This window comes from Protopterus annectens, chromosome 4.part0 (assembly GCF_019279795.1).
Source record: "Protopterus annectens isolate FY-2018-M chromosome 4.part0, PAN1.0, whole genome shotgun sequence".
In the NCBI taxonomy this organism is placed as follows: Eukaryota; Metazoa; Chordata; order Ceratodontiformes; family Protopteridae; genus Protopterus; species Protopterus annectens.
This window is the reverse complement of record NC_056733.1, coordinates 407,290,870-407,311,021: the sequence shown is the minus strand read 5'-3', so window position 1 is coordinate 407,311,021 and position 20,152 is coordinate 407,290,870. Positions and strand designations below refer to the sequence as shown.

The 20,152-nt window shown below is 37.7% G+C and overlaps 1 protein-coding gene across 1 annotated transcript in view; it reads left to right on the top strand.

Moving 5' to 3' along the window:
• AACS (acetoacetyl-CoA synthetase) overlaps positions 1-20,152 on the top strand; it is a 1,424,505-nt gene that overhangs the window by 533,337 nt on the left and 871,016 nt on the right. Inside the window, exon 6 of the mRNA XM_044068347.1 lies at positions 7,799-7,913. Coding sequence (XP_043924282.1) covers positions 7,799-7,913 — 115 coding nt within the window. The remainder of the gene's footprint in view (positions 1-7,798; positions 7,914-20,152) is intronic.

Sequence of the window (20,152 nt, the reverse complement as noted above, 5' to 3'; positions counted from 1 at the left end):
AGCCTTTCAGAAGTGGTGACCTGATACCCACTCACCCATCTATGAAAATAAGTGCTTAGTTCAGCAGCATATTCACACATAGTTTCATCTGCCTTGCGTCTATGTTCATGAAACTTTTTCGTGTAAGCTTCAGGTATAAACTTAAAAAAATATGGCAAACAATTCTTTACAACATTATAATTGAAAAAGTCAACATCAGATAGTTTGCAAAGAACATTTACAGCTTTACCATGGAGTAAGGGGGTCAGGAACTGTACCCAGAGCCTTTGGTCAACATCATACTGTTTACATACCCTCTCAAACATATGAATGAAACTATCAAAATTATCCCCCTCTGTAAACTGTGGAAGAAATTTACTGACTTCTGTTGCTTCTGGGGTTCAGTTACTCCCTTTCCCATTGCCTCCATAACTCTAGCAAAGAGTCAGCATCTCCTTTACATGTTGCCTCTGCCTGTCCTTCTCCTCAGATACATTTCAAAATGCCTGGCCTCCTACTGAAGTCTCTTTAGCTCCAGATGGATTTTTAAGTCCTCTGTAGAAATGTTAAGCTGTTCATTCTGGGTCTATATTAGAACATCAAAATTTCATTATTTTGAATGTTCTAACATTGACCCCTATTCAGCGAATACTGAAAATAGCAAAACAACAGATAACCAAATTTTTTCCTAGGGAAAGAATTCGGTTGTCTGTTTCTGTTGTTTCGCTATTTTCAGTGCTGTGGTGGAAAGTTACGGGTTGGGTTCAGGTAAATGTGCGATTGGGCGTGGGTTAGGTGAGTTAGGGTTAGGGCACGAGGGAGGTATGTGTGCGATTGTGTGGACATGAGGGTTAAGGTGGGTTAGGTGAGTTAGGGTTAGGGCACAGGTGAGGTGAGTGTGCGATAGTGACAGACTTTATGGTTAGTGTATGGTTAAGATAAGTGGATAGTTAGTGGTGTTTGTACAGTTTAGTGTAGGGTTAGCTGCAAGATTTTGGGTGTATGTTTGTGGATTGTTGTTTGTTTGGTGTTCTTGTGTTGTGTGTATGTGTTTTGGAACAGCAAATTTTTTCCCTAGGAAAAAATTTGCTGTTCTGATTGTTCGATGTTGCCAGCATTCGCTGAATAGGGGTCGATGTTAGAACATTCGAAATAATGAAATTTCGATGTTCTAATATAGATCCATTCATTCTCTGTGTTTTGTACATCTCCACGGCAAGTCTGATCATCCTCCTGGTTGCTCTTTTCTGATACAGCTGTGACCAAAGCTGCAATCATGTCTACCTTAGTCAGGTTTCCATGCACCATTCCTTTAGCCTAGCACATCTCAGCCAACTGGCTCCTTGTCAGCTTGTCATACTCCTCTGCTGACATGCTTGCCTGCTCTACCTGACTAACTAAGCTAACAAAATAAATAAAACAATTGTAATCTGAACTCTAAATTGTCACTGCATGGCTGATTTACAGTACAAAAACACCTTCAGTGATCACTGTACACAAGCTACAGGAATTTACTATCCACACCACTACAAGCTAATTAATATGTGATGTGGCTAACTCACCACTATCAAACAATTAATCTGATCTGGCTATCTCACCACTGCCAAACAATTAATATGTGATGCCCATGTACTGGCCCAGTAATCAAAGACCCTCAATCCTCACCACTAACACCAGTAAGGGATGTGCACATTGGTAGGATAAAAAGTACACACACAATAAAGAACAATTTCCCTTAAGAGCACACAGAGATCACAATCAGTCTGGGGGTGGTTTCTCCTTTTCTCTCCAGATCCCCAATAAGACTCTCCACTAGCACAGCTATAAGGTTCAGATCTTGGCTGAGTGATCAAGCCAAAACCTCCAGCACCCTTTCTCTCCAACCAGTGCTTCATGCCCCTGCTCAAGTAGCTGACACACACTTTGAGATTTGATTTATATACAAACACAGAGACATTCCTGGGGAAGGCTGGCACAGGTTCACTAGCTATGCCCCCTTCTGCCCAGACTATAAGGTAGTACCGACTACCACCAACTATCTGCTGCTATAAAGGCCCTTGCCAAAGGATGTCCAATTTTACTGTGCAATGTTATTATTATCCAATTGGTAAGTGTGACTAAGACTTGAAGGCTATTTTGGAGTGGCTTGTACAGTATCACCCAATACAGGCAAGTACAATAAGAGCTTAAATATCTCTACACAAAACAGCCACAGTTAAAAGGTTTTAATATATTTAATAATAAATAATAAAAACACAAGACAATACTTATTAACTCAACACAGTGACAATAGAGATCAGAATTTCAGGAAATACTTTAAAACAACATTGTAGGACAGTCTGACATAACTACAGAAAACCACTTGCATGAAAGAATTGTTATCAACCACAGTGTAGATAGAACAGACAATGAGGCACAAACCAGGAACTCAATGCAGATCCAAAATACTCGATGCAAATGAAAATAAAAAGAAATTATTCCAAAGACAAACACATCGACTGAGCGCTTTCACCAGGTAAACTGGCTTCTTCAGAGTCATAAAAAACACACCCAGCATGCTGTTCTTAAATAGTGTTCAAATTGTCAATTATTCAATTGATAAATACTAATTAAAACAACCTGTTACAACAATCCATAAGAATGTTGAACTACTAAACATTTTTCTGCTCTGAATGGCACAAACCACACTTTTAAAATACCATTTTTCTAAAACAGTATTACGTTACAAACAACAAGCATTAACAGAAATAGTGTGTAGTGTTGTTTTAAATTACTTACAAAATACTTACAAAATAGATTGTTAATGAGTATTGTAAAAACATTTACCCTATAACTTCTGACAAAAGAAGGAAAAGTTGTTGAAGTTAACAGAATATTTAAAGTGGTCAGAATTTTACATGTTGGAAATGTTTGGAATATTTTGTATATTTTATATAAAATTAGCCCTATATTTCAGTAAGGGTTTTAGAGAAATATTCTCATTAATCCCAGGAAATTTTGTGGCATTCAATCTGATCTGCCACTCCATTTCACGTAGTGCAACATAATTATTGATATCACAATGATAACTTGATTTAACCTTGTCCACTACAAAAAATAAAAATTTTTTGAAATCATGACACCCCTTAGAGTGTGTGAAAAGTGCATTGTGCTCGTCCCTTCTTCTAATAGAACCGCAATGTTCTCTGATTCTTTCTTTTAAACTTCTCGTAGTCATGCCGACATAAAATGCGTCGCATGACATACAAGTAGCTATATAAACACAATTTCTAGTCTTGCAACTACATAATCCAGGGCAAGCAATCGTACGTCCAAAACTAGCTATAGAGAGATAAGCCCCTTCGGCTATAAACCTACACCATTTACAACAACCACATTTGCTCATGAGAGATCGTCTGTAACCATTCTCATTCCTTTCTAGAATGTTTTTCAAGTTAGGCCCCCTGCTGAAGACAATAGCAGGGGTGTTACCCAAAATTACTCTCATATCCCTACTCAAAAAATGGTTCCAAAGACCCCTCAGACTTGTACATATGTCAAATGAGGCCTAATTGTACTTCAAAACAAATGTAGGACCAACCCCAACAGTATTGTCACCTAAAGTTTCCTTGTTCACATTAACATGATGTGATGAAATGACTGTATTTTTCAAAATTGGCGTATATTTGCTGTTCCTCTTTTTATAAACCTCTCTTTTGCTTTTGATTAACAATGCTAGCTGATAACCCCTTTCGAGGAATAAACTTATGAGCGTGTACATCTCATTTTTGAATGTCGTGTCCTCACTAATCAACCTCGATAAGCGAACCATCTGGCCCTTCACCAAACCTTTTCTTTGATGCAATGGGTGACAACTTGCAAAATGTAACATAGAATTTGCATAACTAGGTTTCCTGTAGATATTACTATTGAGACCCGTACTACTCTTATAGATCCTGATGTCCAAATAATTGGCATGATCCTGACTCCAGTTGTAAGTAAATTTAAGAAACCCAGAACTATTGTTCAAGTACACCATAAATTCCTCAACACTATTTTCATCCCCCTGCCAAAGGATTAACACGTCATCAAGGAATCTATTGTAAAGTAAAATGTTTTCAGTGAAACCAGAACCAAAAATGTGCGCCTTCTCCCAAGCCAGAAGGACTAAATTCGCAAAAACTGGGGCACAGCGAGCCCCCATTGCTACCCCAGTTTGTTGTTTGTACATTTCACCTTCAAAAGATAGGAAGTTGTTTTCTAAAACAAGTTCCATCAACCCGTGGCAAATCTCCAATTCTTCCAAGTCAAAACTAGGACTAGATAATAAACTGTCATAAAACAATTCAAGACCACTTTGATGCGGAATTACAGAGAACAAATTGATGACATCAATTGTCAAAAAACCAAAGTTGTCCATAACAGAACTATCAACCAAATTCAGTCTCTCAAGGCAATGCCACGAGTCCTTCAATATGTGCCCTGCATCCAATAAGGCTTTTTTGCAATAATGGTCAACAAATGCTGCCAAAGGTTCAGTTTTTGAACCCTTGGCAGAGTCAATAGGTCGGAACTGCAAATGTTCAGTTCCCTTATGCACCTTCGGTATTCAAAAAAATGTTGGCATTTTAGGGAATTTTACTAAAAGGTAATTGTATTCCTCCTCATTAATTACGCCTTGATATAAAGCATCCAAAAGGTACATATCAATTTTCTGGTAAGCTACGTTAACCTCGTGCATAGACACCCTATTGTATGTACTGTCATCACTTAATACTTTCATGATTTGGCAGGTATAATCAATGTTTTGCATGATTACCATCCCCCCACCCTTATCAGGTCTCATGCACCTGTACTGCCCAGATGAATTAAATTCATGAAGTATAGTTCTTTCATCCTTGGTCAAATTGTCACTATACCTAGTTTTTTGTGCACAAATTTTCCTCAATTCATATTCAACTATATTTTCAAACATGCTCAATTCCTTGTTGGGAAGTGGCATAAACGTACTCTTCCTTTTAAGTATTCTAGTCCTCTGCCCTTTGTCCTGCACAACAGTACCAGGGCCCGACTCATGAAAATGTAACTTTAAATTTAATTCTCTCACATACAATTTTAGATTTTTTAATGACTGTGTTGAATCAGTCCTGTGACTTGGTATAAATTTGTCACCTCTACTAAACAACTGGAAATGTGATTCATTTAGTACAAGGTCAGTGTAATTGTATATAATGAATCCTTTCACTTTAGTTATGCTATGTTTCATCCCTCCAAATGGAGTACATACCTTGTTAACCAGTGTATCATCCTCCACATTCATTTCACACCCATCTAATCTGGACCCATCCTGACCCATATTAAACAAAATGTTGACCTCAGGAAGTTCCATACTACCAGTGCTGACCAATGTAGATGTACACCCTTCATCTACAGCACTAACAATCCCGTACTGCATGTTGTGATGTAAAATCTCATTGCCTACGTCGTCGTCGACAACGCTGTTTCTGAAAGGGGATGCTGGTGTACATATTGTGACCTGATCATTGGACACCCCCTTTACACACTCATCATGAAAAATGTGCTCTAGTGAGTTGTCAACAACAAATAAAGCTTCAATGTCTTTACATATTTCAAAATTGACAAAATGTTCACAAGCAAAAAGTTCAGCTAATAAATTCTCCCCTTCCTCCTCGGGCTCATTTGCTGGAATTTGTTGTAATGCTGGCCTTTGTTTTGAAGCCTCTCGGATCTTCGAGGCATCACTGGTTCCTCTAAAAAAATCTCATTGTCCTGACATTCATCAATTCCATCCCTGTTAGGGAAATAGGAGTCAACCCTAGTATGTATCCTATTTTGAAAATTGGTTGCATTACGCCCTGGTGGATATGCAACCCCATTTTTGTAGTCGACACTGTCTCTAGCCAACTTTTTATTTTTTATGTTGATATTCTTTTTAACGTAAATTTCAACATTTTTGATAACCTTTTCAAACTGATTTTGGTATTGAAAAAACAATAAATCTGTTGTAATGCTTGAGTCAAGTCTAACTATTTCCTCACGCAAGAAAGAAATTTCAGGAAATACTTTAAAACAACATTGTAGGACAGTCTGACATAACTACAGAAAACATCTAGACTGATCTGACTATTTTCCTATCTATCTCTAAGAGAGATACTAAGATCTAGGTCTTAATTACATAGCAAGGCACAGCGCTGGTGAGTTGTTGTCAGATTCAGAACAAAATACAAAATGCACTCTCTTTCTGTCTGAGATAGTTTTTAAAGTAATACATATTACTGCTGAGTCATTTCAGATTAAATCATTCTTGTCACCTTTGCTCAAGTTCCCAGACTCACAGAACTTATAATTTAACACTGCAGAAGCCGCGGTGGTGCAGCGGTAGCATTGTCACCTCACAGCAAGAGGTTCTCCCGTTCCATTCTCGGCTGGAGCGCCTTCTGTGTGGAGTCTGCACATCCTCCCCATGGTCGAGTGACATTCAAAAGACATGCGTGAATGGGCGTGCCTTTGTTGAAGGTTGGACGTTGGGCTGGCACCTCGGCACCATAAAAAAAATCGACTGCCAATCATTAGTGGACTGGAATTCCGCTGTGGTGACCCCTAACTGGGAAAAGCCAAAAGAAGAACAACATTTCTTTGTGATCTGCAGCTGCCAGGAAGTCACAGAGGAATAAAAGACACTTTACATGTGAAACAGTAATTGTCTCTTTCTTAAGACAATAGAAAGAAGCTCCTAGCCTAGACATCCTGTCTTTTAGCCTGAGATCACACACAATTGTAAAATTCTTTACTTATCAGCTTATTTTCTTAGAGTTTGCAAGTTAACTCTGTATGTCCCAATTTCTACCATAAACCTACATTACATAGGCATAGAGTTTATACACATTTCTGCTTTCTTCCAGCAGGGTGCATTGTGGTTACAATCTTGAAGCTCAGCACATAACACAGTTTTCTTACATTTGTGAAACAAGCCTGTGGATCATGTTAATATTTACAACTGACACAGAATAATTTATAAAATTATATCTAGCTGGGCTGGCAGCCTCTCAGTTTATCACAGATGCCTTAATTTATTGAGAATTCTAGCTTTTGCAGTTGGTTTATTTTCAAGAATTTTGATTGTTTCCTTATCTGTACTTTCAGCTTCCTTTGAAAATACTTTTTTTGCCTCTGAACCCCAAGGCAGCACATGTTATTGCTGCTGTGTGAATGAGTTATTCCTAGAAAATATTTAGTAGATTACTGTAGCTTTGCAGTCAACAATCAGCAAAAAAAAGTATGTTGTTTGATTAATATTGCACTTATTTAAAGGAAGCACCTTGACTGGATGCATTTTTGTTATATCTGCAAATGAGGACATAGTCAGGCATATATCGTGTATGGCACATCACACACTTTTGAAAAAAATAATTAATTTTGTGCATTGATGTGTACAAGAATTCAAATAGAAAAAAGCATTCTTTTTTTTTTTTTTTTTGCTTAAGTCTATCATTTCTTTTTCAGTAACAAAAATGTTTACTATTTAGAAAAAAGCCTTCTTCCCCAAATAGCACGTTACTGTTTAGAAACATGCACTATTTGGGATCGAAGGGAAGACTGATGCATTGTAAATGTTGACATACAGTTCCAAAAGTCCTGGCTATACCTCTACCTGCCAGTACCTTAGCTGGTTCATTTGGTCTCTACACCACTGTGACACTAAGGCTGAAGTACCTCCACGATTTAACATGAATGCCAGTTTTCTGTCCTTTAAGACAAATGTTCAGTGCTACCTGTTAGTAAAATGCCCAAAGTTTTATCTTGACTTTCTACATTATAGGGTGTACTGGACCGTTTCTCTCAAATCCAACCAAAGCTGATCTTCTCCGTTGAAGCTGTAATATACAATGGCAAAGAACACGATCACATGGAGAAATTACAGAATGTGGTGAAAGGTATGTTTTATTTTGAATATGTTTTAAAATTTGTTAATATAATTAGTGCTTTTGTGTCTTTTTAATGATTTTAAAAGTGCATTACTATGCTTTATTGTTTTGGTTTTGATAACTGGATAAAACACTAGATATAAAAAGGCCTGTAATAATTGCAGCCTGAGAGGGTAACTCATAACAGACGTTAGAGACAAGCAGTTGAAGCAGTTTCAGTTGATATAATGTATTATAGTTAAGTACTTTGGTACTTGCCTATTATCTAGGACAGATTTTTGTGTTAATACCACTTGCTTACTGGTATCGTAATCTGACTGAGAGTGTTGTACAAATGTCAGGAACCATCTAAAATTAAACAAATAACCTGTGTTGTACCTGTACAAGTCTGTGATATAGCTGAAAAAGGTCCAAAAAAACATTTATGACCGTTACATTCATCAGCATTTGCTGCCACGGAAAAAAAAAATGGAAAGGAATGTTTAGCGGGCGGCGGCGCACTATTCAGTTAAGCTTCACCACCCTGGCAGTAAACTGCATAAAGAAACACAACAGCATGTTTTTATTTATTTTTTGGTGGGGGGGGTTGTTTTACATGTTTTAATCCCAGAAACACGTCTAAAATTAATTAATCAGATAACCTGTGTTGTACCTGGCAGTAAACTGCATAAAGAAACAACAGTATGTTTCTATTTTTGGAGGGGGGTTTGGTTTACACATTTTATTTTAAACACTACAGAAAAAAAATGTATTGTTAAAGGAAACACACTATATAACACTTATAAACCACTAATGGTCAGAAAACAGAATCGGGAAGCAAGTGGTATTATCACAAAAATCTGGTTGCGATAATACGTAAGTACCTGTTCTTTCAACTGTTTCTCAACATATCTTTGATTAGGAAGGCAACCTGATATTATTTATATCGAAAGGAACACTGTGAGAGGTTTTTCTTTCATCTGGTAGTGATTGCCATGGTAACGTGAGAACACATAATTTATTTGTAGGAAATGAATAGTACTGGTGATGTGGGTCACCACAGACCATGACTGAGTACAAACAGACCTTCTTTAACTGGTATTCCGAAGTTCTTCTTTGCCATCTTCTTGTGGTAGCCTGTTACAGGCATATGCACCTCTTTTGAGTACTTCAGCACATCCATGTTACCTTGGCAATGTAACTGCATGCAGCTTAGCCCATCTTCTTCCAGTACTATTTTCAGCCTCAGTAAACAACTGATTATGATTCTGTCTTCCACTGTGTTTCTTTAGACATCTGTCCATCCATACCACATTCCGATTCTGACCTCCTAAAGAATGCCCATTATTCCACCTATTTGCATGCTGTATAAACCATCTTGTGATGGGGGTGAGAGCAGTATAAAATGGGAAACTTCCTCTGGATGCACTGATATAGAGTGATTACAACGTGGAGATGTTTGCGTGCTCCAACATGCACTTTGCACAGATGTGTGTTAGTGTATTCGTTTTACACTAAGCAATCTGTTGCTACTGCAGATTGCCTTTACCAGGTAATACCCAGGTTATGCAAGAATCAGTGGTGCATCTTCTTCCCCAAAAGAAGAGTTTGACTTTGGTTACTCAAGTGTTCCTCCTCCTTGCCTTGCTTCCAGCATCTGGACTGTTAACCAAGTTAAAGTTGCCTGTGATAGAGCAAAGATGTTACCCTGACAATCAGGGGGTTATGTTTGGCCTTATTAATTTAAAGGCTTGCTGCCTTTAGATGCTTTCTCCATTTGTACTTTTTTTTGTTTCTTATATGCGGCATCTATTGCTAGATGTTGCCCTCCAGACACCACATTGCCTACCTTCCTTTAGCTCACCTGCTAACCAGAACTATGAATATCTCTCACTGTATTCTGCCAATATTGTCAATAGCTTTGCCATATAATTGACATTCAGAGCCCGACTGAGCATGCAGATTACCATATCGTACTCTCCAGCCTCAGAAACTCTGTGACTTCCAAAAACATGCACTGATGCAGGAAATGTGTTTTTATTCTGCTTTACTGACTTCTAGACTGGACAACAACCTTTTCAGAGTGATTGATCCTTTTATTTCATTTTATAGACAACAGATAACCTGATAAGACAGCTCTCTATTTGGCCTTTTAACACTACTAAAATGATAGATTTTAGTTGCTCCTTCTATGGTGCTGACATCTGAGGGTGGGCAAGAATATCTAGCCAATGCACTATAACATGGCAGGCACTGGCATTTATGGTATGTAGCCTGAGATCCAGTGGTGTGCATATGCCTTTCAGCAAATGGTAGCATTCTTGATCCCACAGGTATCCATTTAGGATTTTATGTACAGTTTCTTTCTTCTTAATAATAAGTCTGACTGGTAAGTCCCTCCTTCTGTTCTAACAATCTTTACCATAATGACTCTTCATGTACTCATTTTCTCTGTCAGTAAAACTATGACTTTTAGCCACTCATTTTTCTCCCCTTCTGGCTGACTGTATGGCATATAAGTCACTGAGTAGTCCTGGATTTCTACTGCATAGGATTGCCATCTACTTACGACAGTCTGCCATCTGTTACAAACAGACGTCCTTGAAAATGATAAAACAAGTATATAAACACACAGTCATAACACTTAAATTTTAAAATAATCTCATACTGTATCATCTACATTCCACAGGTTCATAGATTTGTACTAGGCTAATTGCCCTTGTGGGCCATTTAAGCCTAGCCAATTACCTCCTATGATAATCAAACCCTGCACCATGTGTTTGTAAGGTAAACACCGTAAACATTATGCCAACTTTGCAACCTCATCTTTAGATGTCCCTTCTCAGAGAACTGAGGGTGCCATGGAATTACTTGGCTATATATTACAATTCAGATCTGGCAGTAAGAATATGCACATGTATTCTTTTTTTTCTGCCAAACATGAATATCAGTGTATTAACGTGAATTGGGCAAACTGGATGTCGCTTTCGTGTTAGGACATGAATAAATGAATCTTCGTGGAGTCTGTTCAAGCATCTTTATTATATGCAAACACATTACTATTGTTGACTGTAGGCTGTAACTTAAGTAACTTATATACAATTAATGACTATGATCATGCATGTTCACTCCCTAGCTGCTCTTTCAAAATGTCACTAAGGTTGTGCCCGTGTGTGGGTTATATACGTGCACGTACAGCATTGCATGCTTCTTAAAGATATAAGCGCACACACTTTACACTCTGATCTACATCCTCCCTCTTTGACAGATCGACCATACAATTGTTATGAGACTGTTTGGGATGCAGAAATCACAGGTAATCTATAGACATGCATTATACAATATTAAACATATAGGTATGTACAATCAGGTCCACGTTACTGCATATTTCACACTTGGTTTAGAAACTCGTCCATATCGTGTGACATAAAACTGGGAATTAGATTTAGCAACTGGGACAGTTTTTGCAAAATGGTTAACCTGTGGAATGTTCATATCACTTTCTGGAACAGAATCAGACTTTTGAACACATTCTGGTCTGGAAACAGTGTCTGACTCATTCTTTGATTTAGAGTTTGCATCACAGATACAATGCTGTGATTCCAATGATGATGATGGTTCTGGTACAGGAACAAGATGTTTGCGATTCCTCCTATACTCCACTCCTTTGAAATTTACCAAGTAAGAGCTCAGCTCTGCACAGATGTCTGTAATCTGTCCTATTCTATCAAAACCTTCTGTTGTCTGGATTCGTACTGTCTCTCCTTATCTCAATGGGTGAAGTAATCTGCTCGATTTGTCATAACTAGATTTCTGGTTATTATACTACTTAAACAATTATGGGCGGCCACGGTGGTGCAGTGATTAGCATTGTCGCCTCACAGCAAGAGGTTCTCTGGTTTGATCCTCGGCTGGGGTGCCTTCTGTGTGGAGTCTGCATGTCCTCGCTGTGGTCACGTGGGTTTCCTCCGGGTGCTCCGGTTTCCTCCCACATCCCAAAGACATGCTGCAGGTGGATTGGGCACGCTGAATTGGCCCTAGGTGTGAGTGCGTGTGTGTGTGTGTGTGCCTTCTCTGGAAGGTTGGGTGCCGGGCTGGCAACTCGACACTGTAAAACTTCACTGCCAATCTTGAACGGACAGGTGATCCGCTGTGGCGACCCCTAACCGGGAAAAGCTGAAAGAAGAAGAAGATACTACTTAAACAATTGAGCCTTGATGGTTTTATTGTTCTTAGGTTTAGGCTGCAACAAACTTGAAGAAATAGGTAGCGTAGTTCTAGTTTGCCTGGAAAGTGGTCTTTGAGCAGGTGAACCAAGAATATCATCATGGGGTATATTTCTGAGATTGAGTAAATTCAAGAATGCGTCAATATTGTCATGCTTTGACCTTTCAAGTACTTGCTTTGCACTCTGTACTGCTCGTTCAGCTAGACCATTGGACTGAGGATATTCAGGACTACAAGTGACATGTGCAAAGTCCCATTCTTTTACAAATTTCTGAAACAACTGATTAGTAAATTGTGTATCATTGTCAGAAAAAAGTTTGTGTGTACTACCATGAACTGAGAAAAATGACATTTCAGCTTAGTAATAACAGTAGTTGAGGTTAAGTTTGGTAGTAGATCAATCTCAAACCAATTTGAATAAGAGACTACCAAAACTAAGTAGTGTTGATTGTTCCAGTCAAAGATATCAGGTGCTACAGTAGACCAAGGGTAGATCAGGAATTGGATTTAGCTGAAGCAATTCTCTTTGCAAAAGCGGTCTAGCAATATTGGATACTGAACAAGAAGAAAGAGCTCTATCAATATCTTTTGATAATGAAGGCCAAAATGTCAATTCTCTTGTTTTCTTAGTGGATGTGGATCCTGAGTGGCCACAATGCAAAATCTGAATACATTCTTGTTGTAAGGAAGCAGGAACAACAATTTTAGGACCTTTGGAAATAATACCATCTTCCATCAACAATTTATCTCTGTAAGGAAATACGTTTGCACCTCAGGTGATACACTAGATTGCTTTGACGGCCACCGATATTGATATAGTGATTGAACTTCTGTGAAATTGGATCAGTCTACGTGTGATCTCTTAACTCATCAAGTCTAGAGGTGGAAAAATTACGCAATGCATCACATCAAAGTCAAAAGTCTCCACATCAAGCTGTTCTGTTGTATTTCTTGGAGATCTGGATAAAGTATCAGCCAGAAAGAGCAATTTGCCTTTAGTGTAAACCAATTTGAAATTGAATGTTTGCAATTTGAGCATCATTCTTTGCAATCTTGCTGGAGCGGAATGCATAGGCTTCTTTAGAACAGTAACTAGAGGTTGATGATCATTTTCAATCTGAATAGCTCGAACATAAATATAATCATGAAACTTAGAGCATGCAAATGCTATAGCCAAAAGCTCTTTCTCAATTTGAGCATACTGTATCTCAGTTTGGGTTAATGTTCTAGATGCATAGGCTACTGGTCTGCTCTCTTGAAGTATAACTGTGTCTAGGCCAAATTTTGAAACATCACAGGAAAGAATATCCGGTTTGTTCACATCATAGTATCTTAACTCACTACAGCCGAGCGCGCCTCCAGGCATTTCTGCATTTACCTTCTACAGCACCTCTAGTCATCAAATATTGCTTGTTCATATTTGCATTAGTAATTCCAGAACCGTGCCAAATACAATGTATTATCTTGAATTATACATGATGGCAAACACAATTGTATCGATATTTGACTTCTGTCAATGAGTATTTGTTAGAACTGTAAGGTGATAATTTCATTTTTTTAAAGGCTCAAGCCACATCCACTGAGAGTTAAAGGTGCACACTCAAAAGAGCTGTACTGGATGGAAAGAGTTAACTTAGGTGGGGTGGCATTTTTCTGCTTTAGTTCTTCAAATGCCTTCTAATGATGTTCCAACCATGACCATGCAACATTTTTGCATGTTAACTCTCATAAGAATGCTGTTAACTCACTGAAGTCTGGTATAAACTTGCCTAAATAGTTGACCATGCCCAGAAAATGGTGTAAACTTTGTATATTGTCTGGCGCTGACATTTCTAGAACAGCTGCTTGCTTGGTCGGGTCAGGTCTCAAGCCTGCACTTGTAAACAAATGACCTATGTATGTAACTTCTGGAAGTCTGAATTTGCACTTCAGAGTACTGAGCTTTAAGTTTACTTCATGTGCTTTGTCTAGAACTTTTTTGAAGTTTCTGTCATGTTCTGTTTCACTATTACCTCCAACCAACAGATTGTTTACTATTACGGCACAAGGATAACCTGAAAAGATTTGTTTCACTGCACGTTGAAAAACTTAATTTCCATAATTTATTCCAAATGACATCCTTAGGAATCTGTATCTGCCAGAGTACCAAAAGTAGTTAGATATGAGGATTTGTGATCAGTCATCACTTGCCAAAATTAACTCTTTGCATCCAAAACAGAAAATACAGTGGCATTCGGTATTAGAGCTGCAAATTCTTCAACTGTGCACATTGGATAGTATGGTCTTTTTAATGCTTTCTTTGAATCTCTTGGGTCAATGCATATTCTGATTTCATCTGAGCCTTTCTTGTGGGTGGCTACCATGGACGGCACCCATTCAGTTGTTTTCTGTGACTGGACAAATCACACTTTGCTGCACCATTTTATCCAGCTGAGCTTCTACTTTATCTTGCATAGCTATCAGAACTCTTCTCCCTGGTCTGACTACTGGAGTAATCTCTGGGTCTAACTTCGTGGAATATACAACTGGAAGTTTGCCCAATTTGTCATCGAAAACATCAGCATACTCTGAGAAAATGGCTTTGGATAAATTGGAACTCGGAACTGCACTTACATGATGAACTTCTTTAGCAAAAGAAAGCAGATTCATTCTTAAACTATTTTTGAGACCCAATAAAGATTGCACTGGTCTTCGGACTATGTAGCATAACAAGTTGTAACAGTTCTCAGCCAAATAACATGAAAGTATCACTGAACTTTCGATATTAATTTTTTCACCTCCATAAGCAACAAGTCTTGCACTACTGGTTACATTGAGCTGTTTGCTAGTTCTCACTTTTGCAAATGTGTCTGTTGATATAACATTACACTTTGACCCAGTGTGTACTTTGAACTGTGTAGATTTTCCATTGATCCAGATTGTACAAAACACTTCACTTCTTATTAACAAGTTTACTCATCAACTCTTTCAGCAAGCACTGATACACCATCTACATAGAAAGCTGACTGTTTCGGCTCTACTTGATCAACTTGCTTTTTCATGTGACCTTTCTTTACAACTGTGTAAGGCTTACTTGGTTTACAAAACTTTTGGAAATGGTTCCATTTTTTACACTTGTGACATTGTTGACAAAATGCTAAGCATTTCTCTCTTTTAGACTCATGATTCTCACCACATTTGCGACAGTTAACAATAAAGCTAGACTTGGGTTTTGCTGATTCATGTTTGTGTTGCACTGAGCTGGTGCTGGAGTTTGCACTTTTCCTGGAACTTTCTAGAAAACCTCATGACGTCTTTAGAAATTCTGTAACTGCCACATGCTTAGGCCTGTTCTTGTTTGCCACGTGTTTCATAGTGCCTACATTTGCTCTGGAATCAACTGAACCCATGCTTTTGTCACTCACAAGCATACTTTATGTTTTTCTGTCACCTCATGGATTTGACAAATCTCTATGGCTTTACTCAATGTTAAATCACTGTCACAAAGCAGAATCTTTCTCATAACAGCACTATTAATACCACATACAAGCCTGTCTTTTATTAGCTCATTTTTTAGATCACCAAACTAACACGTCTTAGCTCTGTTTCTCAAGTCAGTTATATAAGATGCAAATGTTTCCCCTGGTTTCTGATCTCTTGTGTAAAACAAATGTCTCTCTAATGTAACATTCATCTGGGAGTTGCACATTTCTCTAAACTTGCGCTTCAAATACTCGGGGTCTTCCCTTGATTCATCTTGTACAACAATATGGCGGTCAGCACCTTCTCCTTCATATACTGCTGGTGTGTGCACAAATGAACGCTGTCTTTCTATGGCCTCTGACCCTGATAGGTTTAGGAAAATGAATGCCCTGGTGTGTGTATCTCTATCTGCATAAGCTGCTTTTATGAAAATGGCGTACTCTTGCTCAAATATTCTCCAATTCACTGCAATATTCTGATTAAACACAAGTAGTAGGGGTTTTCAAACTCCGTCTGCCATGTTAACACATATCAGTGAAGGTTTTTTTTTTTTTTGAATAAGCATGAATATGCACACACACAAATATGCTGACGTTTCTGGCATAAACAGAGCTGGTCCAATGCCTACATACTCTGAACTTATAGTTTCGTTGGACTTATTGGAATTACGCGAATGATGAACTCATAGTACTTTTCAATAACTGGACTTTGTGAAATAAACTTCTCGGGCTTTATGATACATTACTGAACTTTGCAAAATAACTTCTCAGATTTTTGATGCTTTTGGAATTTTATCAGTAAAGGCAGAAATGCTAAAGTAATACACCATCACTTGTTAAAGTCGTCACTTTAAGAAACATTTGAGAACTTTACGATGTGACTGAGTAACTCATGAGCACTGTAATACTCTTATAATGTCATGTCATCTTTTACAAGAAAACACCTCTTATCAGTGTAAGAAACGTCAAACAACTGCAAAATGTGAATAAATCAAACATCTGTTGCCCAAAACTGAATAACTTTCAAAGTAACTGCACTTTGCGAATAACTGCATACGGCACACTGAAATGTCTCCAAAATGGCAGTATCTTGCTAGGCAACTCTTTACTGTAGAAGAAGCACTCTCTTATGGTGGCACTTTGTGAATAGACACACCCAACACAAGAACTTTTTTCAAAATAGCTATACTTTGACTGGATTTCACAAAGTAGTTGCACTTTGCACACAATGAACTTCTTGAAATACATTGACAGTAGTAAGCACACACTGTAAGCACTTTTATACACTCTGAGATATGTAATTATGCCCAAACACAGCACATTGCCCAAAAAACATACAGTCACCTTGCTTTATTTTTTTTTTGCTTAATGTGCCCTTTTCTTTTCTTATTGTAATTGTTTTGCTCGTTTAAGCCCTTTTCATGCCCAACATATATTTCTTGTGCTCGTTTTACTCTAAACATGCCCAACTGTGTTTCAAACACACTTGTTTTGCTGTACGCATACTCATTTTCTGCTTTACTGTTAATTGTTTCATTAAATGCTTTTATCTGAAACATTTTATTTAGTTAACAAACATTTCGTACTTTCCACTTGCCTGATATTGTGGTTTCTGCCCTTGTAATGCCCCTTTATTTCGTCTTTCACATCAAGTAAATAATTTGTTTTATTTCTCATTACCTTTGATTCTTTCTGGTTATATTTGTGCTCTTGTCTCTTGGTTTTACCGTCACTGTCATCTTTACATCTCATGGCTCAGAATATTCTTCTCTCTTCCATCTTATTTCTGACACCATGTCGCTTTTGTGTTAGGAAACTAATAAACAAATCTTCATGGATTCTGTTCAAGCAGCTTTATTATATACAAACACATTACTATTGTTGACTATAGACTGTAACTTAAGTAACTTATATACAATTAATGACTATAATCATGCATGCTCACTCTCTAGCTGCTCTTTCAGAATGGCACTAAGGTTGTGCATGTGTGCGGGTTATATACATGTACGTGCAGCCTTGCATGCTTCTTAAAGATATAAGCACACACACTTTGCACTCTGATGTACACTGGATACAAGTTGGGATAAAAAAACACTGACTGCCTTCTTTTAACTCTAATTTTTAAGGACCTGAAATTTGATCACACCTCTGCCATTGTCCTAGAATTGATGCCTAAATGACCCCCCAAATACACTGCCTAAGATCCCATTACAAAGGGGAGTGGTACACTGTAGTCAGTATAATTCCAGACTTTGCCATTGGGTTTTTCTATGCTTGGCCAAAAGTATGGAATTCCACACTTCTAAGCTTTCAGAAATATGATGAAGTTAAGGAGTTAAGGACTAAATTGATTACCCCCACCACCAAAAAAAAAAAAAGAAAAAAGAAAAGAAAATAGTAGCACTATGCAAAATGTTTCCCTCCATTATTTGAGGAGGTCATCTTTTAAACACTGAAGTATACAAATGGGTATGGTAAACTGCATTGTGATATAACATCCATATTAACAATCTGTTTTGTCATTTATTGTATTATAGTAGCCTCTGCTATTGCAAACATTGTCTATATTTTGTCTGAACAGCTTTGTGACTGCCCCAGTGTTTATAATTCGGTTCTTCAGTCGTAGCTGAAATGAGTCCATATAGCAATAACCCACGCCTGGGTGTGGGTAATGCGGGATTTAACCACAGTTGGCGTGGTTTGGACCAAACAAAGACAACCGTGGTTAAATCCCGCATTACCCACACCCAGAAGTGGGTTATTGCTATTATACTATGACATTATTTAAGAAAAGAAACAATTACTTTTCTTAAATAATGGCATTGTATAATGCCTCTTTGCTGCCCTTCCGCAGCTGTCTGGCATCCGCGGCAGTTCTGATGTACTGCGCATGCCTACACAGTACATCAGAGCTGTGGCCAAAAGCAACGGAGAAAGCAAGATCTCCATTGCTTTTTTACTGTTTCGCTATGTTATATGGGTTTAACATAGCGAGACAGCTTTAAAATAAGCAACGGAGATGTCCGTTGCTTATTTTAAAGCTGTCTCGCTATGTTAAACTGATTTAACATAGCGAACAGTAAGCAATGGAGATCTTCTCCGTTGCTTTAAACCTGCCTCGCTATGTTAAATGGGTTTAACATAGCGAGACAGCTTTAAAATAAGCAATGGAGATCTCCGTTGCTTATTTTAAAGCTGCCTCGCTATGTTAAACCCATTTAACATAGCGAGACAGGTTTAAAAAAAAAGCAACGGAGAAAGCAAGATCTCCATTGCTTTTCACACACTGTGTCACTATGTTAAAGGAGTTTAACATAGCGAGACAGCTTTAAAAAAAGCAACGGAGATCTCCATTGCTTTTTTAAAACCTGTGTCGCTATGTTAAACTCTTTTAACATAGCAAGACAGTGTTTTAAAAAAAGACTTATACTAATGGAAAAAGTCCGGGCGACCGGACCTTTTTCCATTAGTATAAGTCAATTTACAATGTGCACGCTGGCCAATCAGCGTGCACATTTTGGAATATTAATAGGGGGTCATGGTATAATGTCGATTAATCCATTATCCCGGTTCACAAACATTAAATTAATGAATGAATTACTGATACAGTATTGTCAGATCTAGCATACTGACTGTCAAATATTATGGTGGTGTTTGGTGACCAAACCTTATATGGGGGTTGAAGATGTGAAGTAAACATTCTGGTCTTGTTAAATGTTCTTTTAAGAGTCTTGATTTTAATATAATATATCAAAGTTTTCCTGCAAATGCATTCATCAGTGCTTTCAGAAGGTAATGCTAGCAATGTAGTAACTATGCTGTTCACTTTTAACACTTTATTACTTTAATTTTGAGTCTTTCTTCATACATTTCTGAAGAATGCTACTTTGGTTATTCCTGAGAAATTTATCACATATAGGCAACAGGTGGAGTGTTTAGAAGTTTTCATGGTTTGTCATCCACATGACAGGGGTCCGATTTATCCACTTATGCCAATTTTGGTGTAATGAAATGTCAGGAGTTTAGTCTGTAGTGCTGTCTCCTTAGCTCTAAGTCAAGACCAAAGAATCTTGTGTTGCAGCAGTCGATATACCTCTCAACCTCTTATTGGAAGAATTCGGAACAAAGCCAAAAAATAATGGGGAGGAGGATAAATGCCCCAAATCAAGGACAGATTTTAAATGTTGTCCTTATATACTTAGAAAGTTGCTAAACTAACAAATTTTGCATTAGTACAAAAACTCCCTTTCACGACACAAACAATAAAACCAAAAGAAACAAATAGGCAATAGGCATTCACCGCACTAGAATTAATTTAATTGTAAGTGCTTTCGAATGTAGAAATTTACAAACTTCTTCAGACAAGAAGAAGTTTGTAAATTTCTACATTTGAAAGTGCTTACAATTAAATTAATTCTAGTCCGGTGAATGCCTATTGCCTGTTTGTTTCTTTTAAATGTTGCATTAACATACATTTGCTGAAGAATATGAAGCTTGAAACAGAAACGTATGTCATTATTTAATTTCTTCAATCTTCAATGATTTGCCAGACAACCACAAATTTTATGAAGAACAGACCAA